At 37.9% G+C, this 2,500-nt stretch overlaps 2 protein-coding genes across 2 annotated transcripts in view; both read left to right on the top strand.

The window, feature by feature from the left end:
• Positions 1 to 845, top strand: part of LOC137650478 (dnaJ homolog subfamily C member 3-like) — a 1,893-nt gene extending 1,048 nt beyond the window's left edge. The window contains exon 1 of the mRNA XM_068383705.1: positions 1 to 845. This exon is cut by the window's left edge and continues 1,048 nt beyond it. Coding sequence (XP_068239806.1) covers positions 1 to 845 — 845 coding nt within the window.
• The window catches only part of LOC137650476 (titin-like), a 963,282-nt gene that overhangs the window by 63,699 nt on the left and 897,083 nt on the right, over positions 1 to 2,500 (top strand).

The following is a 2,500-nucleotide window of genomic DNA, read 5'->3' as shown; positions in this document are numbered from 1 at the left end:
AGAAGAGCAAAAAGTTGGTGAAATTGAGAAACAAACTAAAAAAGGAGAGCAAAGAAAAGAATCAAGGCAAGATAAATAAATGGATAAAAGAGGGACTTTATGCATATATGGAAGACAAGATCGATGATGCGATAAATATTTTCGAAAAAGTCTCGTCCATGGAATTGAGCGACAAAGATACTGCTCTTTTGCATATCCTTCTTGCCAAAGCGAAATCAGCCTGTGATAATCCAGACGACTTGGAAATCATAATGGACTGTTGTCAGGCCATCAAAAAGGGTCTCAATGGATATAGAGTGTACATGTTACGTGGAGAGCATCTTTGCAACTATGGCCTTTATGATGCTGCTGTGGAAGACTTGCACCTTGCCCAAAGGCTGAAGATATCAGAAGAAGGTTCGCGAAAACTAAGCGAGGCTAAAAAACGAAAGCAGATGTGGGAAGACTTCAATCATTATCAGGTTTTGGGAGTAGAACAGAATGCCGATACGAAAGATATTCTAAAAGCACACAAAGAATTGGCAATGAAATACCACCCGGACAGACATAGGAATAAACCCGAATTTTTGCAAGACGCTTTCGAAGAAAAATTCAAGAGGATAGGTAATGCTAAACGTGTTCTTGCCAATGAAAGATATCGACGGGAATATGATCGAAAGCTTCGACAACATCCTGTTAGGAAAAATGATCATCATCGTAACCATCACAAAGGAACAGGAATGGGACATCATCACCACACAAGATGGCAACCGCCTCGCCATAATACCAAATTCGAGTATCATACAGTAACATTCGATTTCAGCAAATTGTTTGATATCTTAAGGGAACACTTCTTCAGACATTAAGCAAATAGATTAAGTTTGAGATGCATGGCTTAATCATCTGACTAGGATACTTAGAATGGCTTAGAGACCACCTCTGCAGAGGAGAAAAGCTTGGCTTCTTTAAGTATGCTATGTACCTTGATGGGGAGGTACAAGGTCTTTGTCAAGTGTACAAATGGTCGGACATCTAGATCTTTTCTTCCTGATACCAACCTTTGGGAGGTTCCGTTAGAAAAATCTAGAAAACCGGCTCTGCAGAAAAAAAGAAGCTCGTATTCTTCTAGAATGAGATGGAAAAAGCTGACCAGAAACATCGACCCCACATAGAAGTGGGAAAATATGTAGACAAAGAAGATTCTTCTAGAATGAGTCTAGTCCTTATATGGTCGCCCAAGACACTTGTTTCTTCTAGTACGCAGCAGACTGGTCCTCATGGATTGGTCCAAGGCCCTTCAGTTGGGGAGGAAGAAGTCTTCTCCAGGGAGGATCCATTGCAGGTCAGTCTCCAATGTCTCAAAAAAAGAAAAAAAAAGAAAAAATAAATAAAAAGTCTCCAAGAAAATATAAAACTGAACATTCAAAGGAAGAAGAAGAAGAAGAAGAAGAAGACCCTGGAAGGACGCCTGGCCTAACTGCCCAGCTTGAAGGCCACTTGGGACAACCCAGAGGACAGGCCCTGCAGAGGGAAGAAACTTAGCTTTTTCTAGTATGCTATGCACCTTGATGGAGGGGTACAGGACCTCTGTCATGTGTGCAAATGGTCGGATATCTGGATCTATTCTTTCGGATACCAACCTTCGGGTGGTTCTGGGGGAATAATCTAGAAGACCGGCTCTGCAGAGGGAACTAGCTCTGTTTCTTCTAGTACGCAGCGGACTGGTCCTCATGGGTTGGCTCAAGGCCTTTCAGCTGGGGAGGAAGGAGACGTCCTCTCCAAGGAGGATTGACTGCGGAGGTCAACATCCAATGTCTCCAATTTGGAGAAAAAAAAAAAAAAAAAAAAAAAAAAAAAAAAAAAAAAAAAAAAAAAAAAAAAAAAAAAAAAAAAAGGTTGGGAGGGAGGGTAGTGGGAACCAAGCCTGGAAACGGGCTGAACCCGCCTGATGAGCCCTTTGGTTAGGGCGAAACCCTTCTAGTAGTAGTAGTAGTAGCTTATAAGGAAGAAAAGTTGATATATATATATATATATATATATATATATATATATATATATATATATATATATACACACATTTATATATATATATATATATATATATATATATATATATATATATATATATATATATATATATATATATTTATATATACACACATAAAACAACAAATTCGTACGTTTCTCGTCCATCGTAGGACAAAGGTCTCAGACGTATCAATTTATGTGTCGTGTTTGACCAGTTTTCATCATCACGGTGGCCAGTGCGGATAGGTGATGGTGGGAGATTGGTCTGATCGTTCACAGCAAACCAACCTAGTATGGGTAGCCCTGACTAGTACAACTTTGCTGATCATGTCTATACGCAAACCCTTTTACAAGTATCCCCACTCAGACGGGGTAAAAAATAAAAAAATAAAATATATATATATATATATATATATATATATATATATATATATATATATATATATATATATATATATATATATATAGGTATATATATATATATATATATATA

The sequence above is a fragment of the Palaemon carinicauda genome, chromosome 12, assembly GCF_036898095.1.
Source record: "Palaemon carinicauda isolate YSFRI2023 chromosome 12, ASM3689809v2, whole genome shotgun sequence".
Lineage (NCBI taxonomy): Eukaryota > Metazoa > Arthropoda > Malacostraca > Decapoda > Palaemonidae > Palaemon > Palaemon carinicauda.
This window is presented reverse-complemented; position numbering and strand designations above follow the sequence as displayed.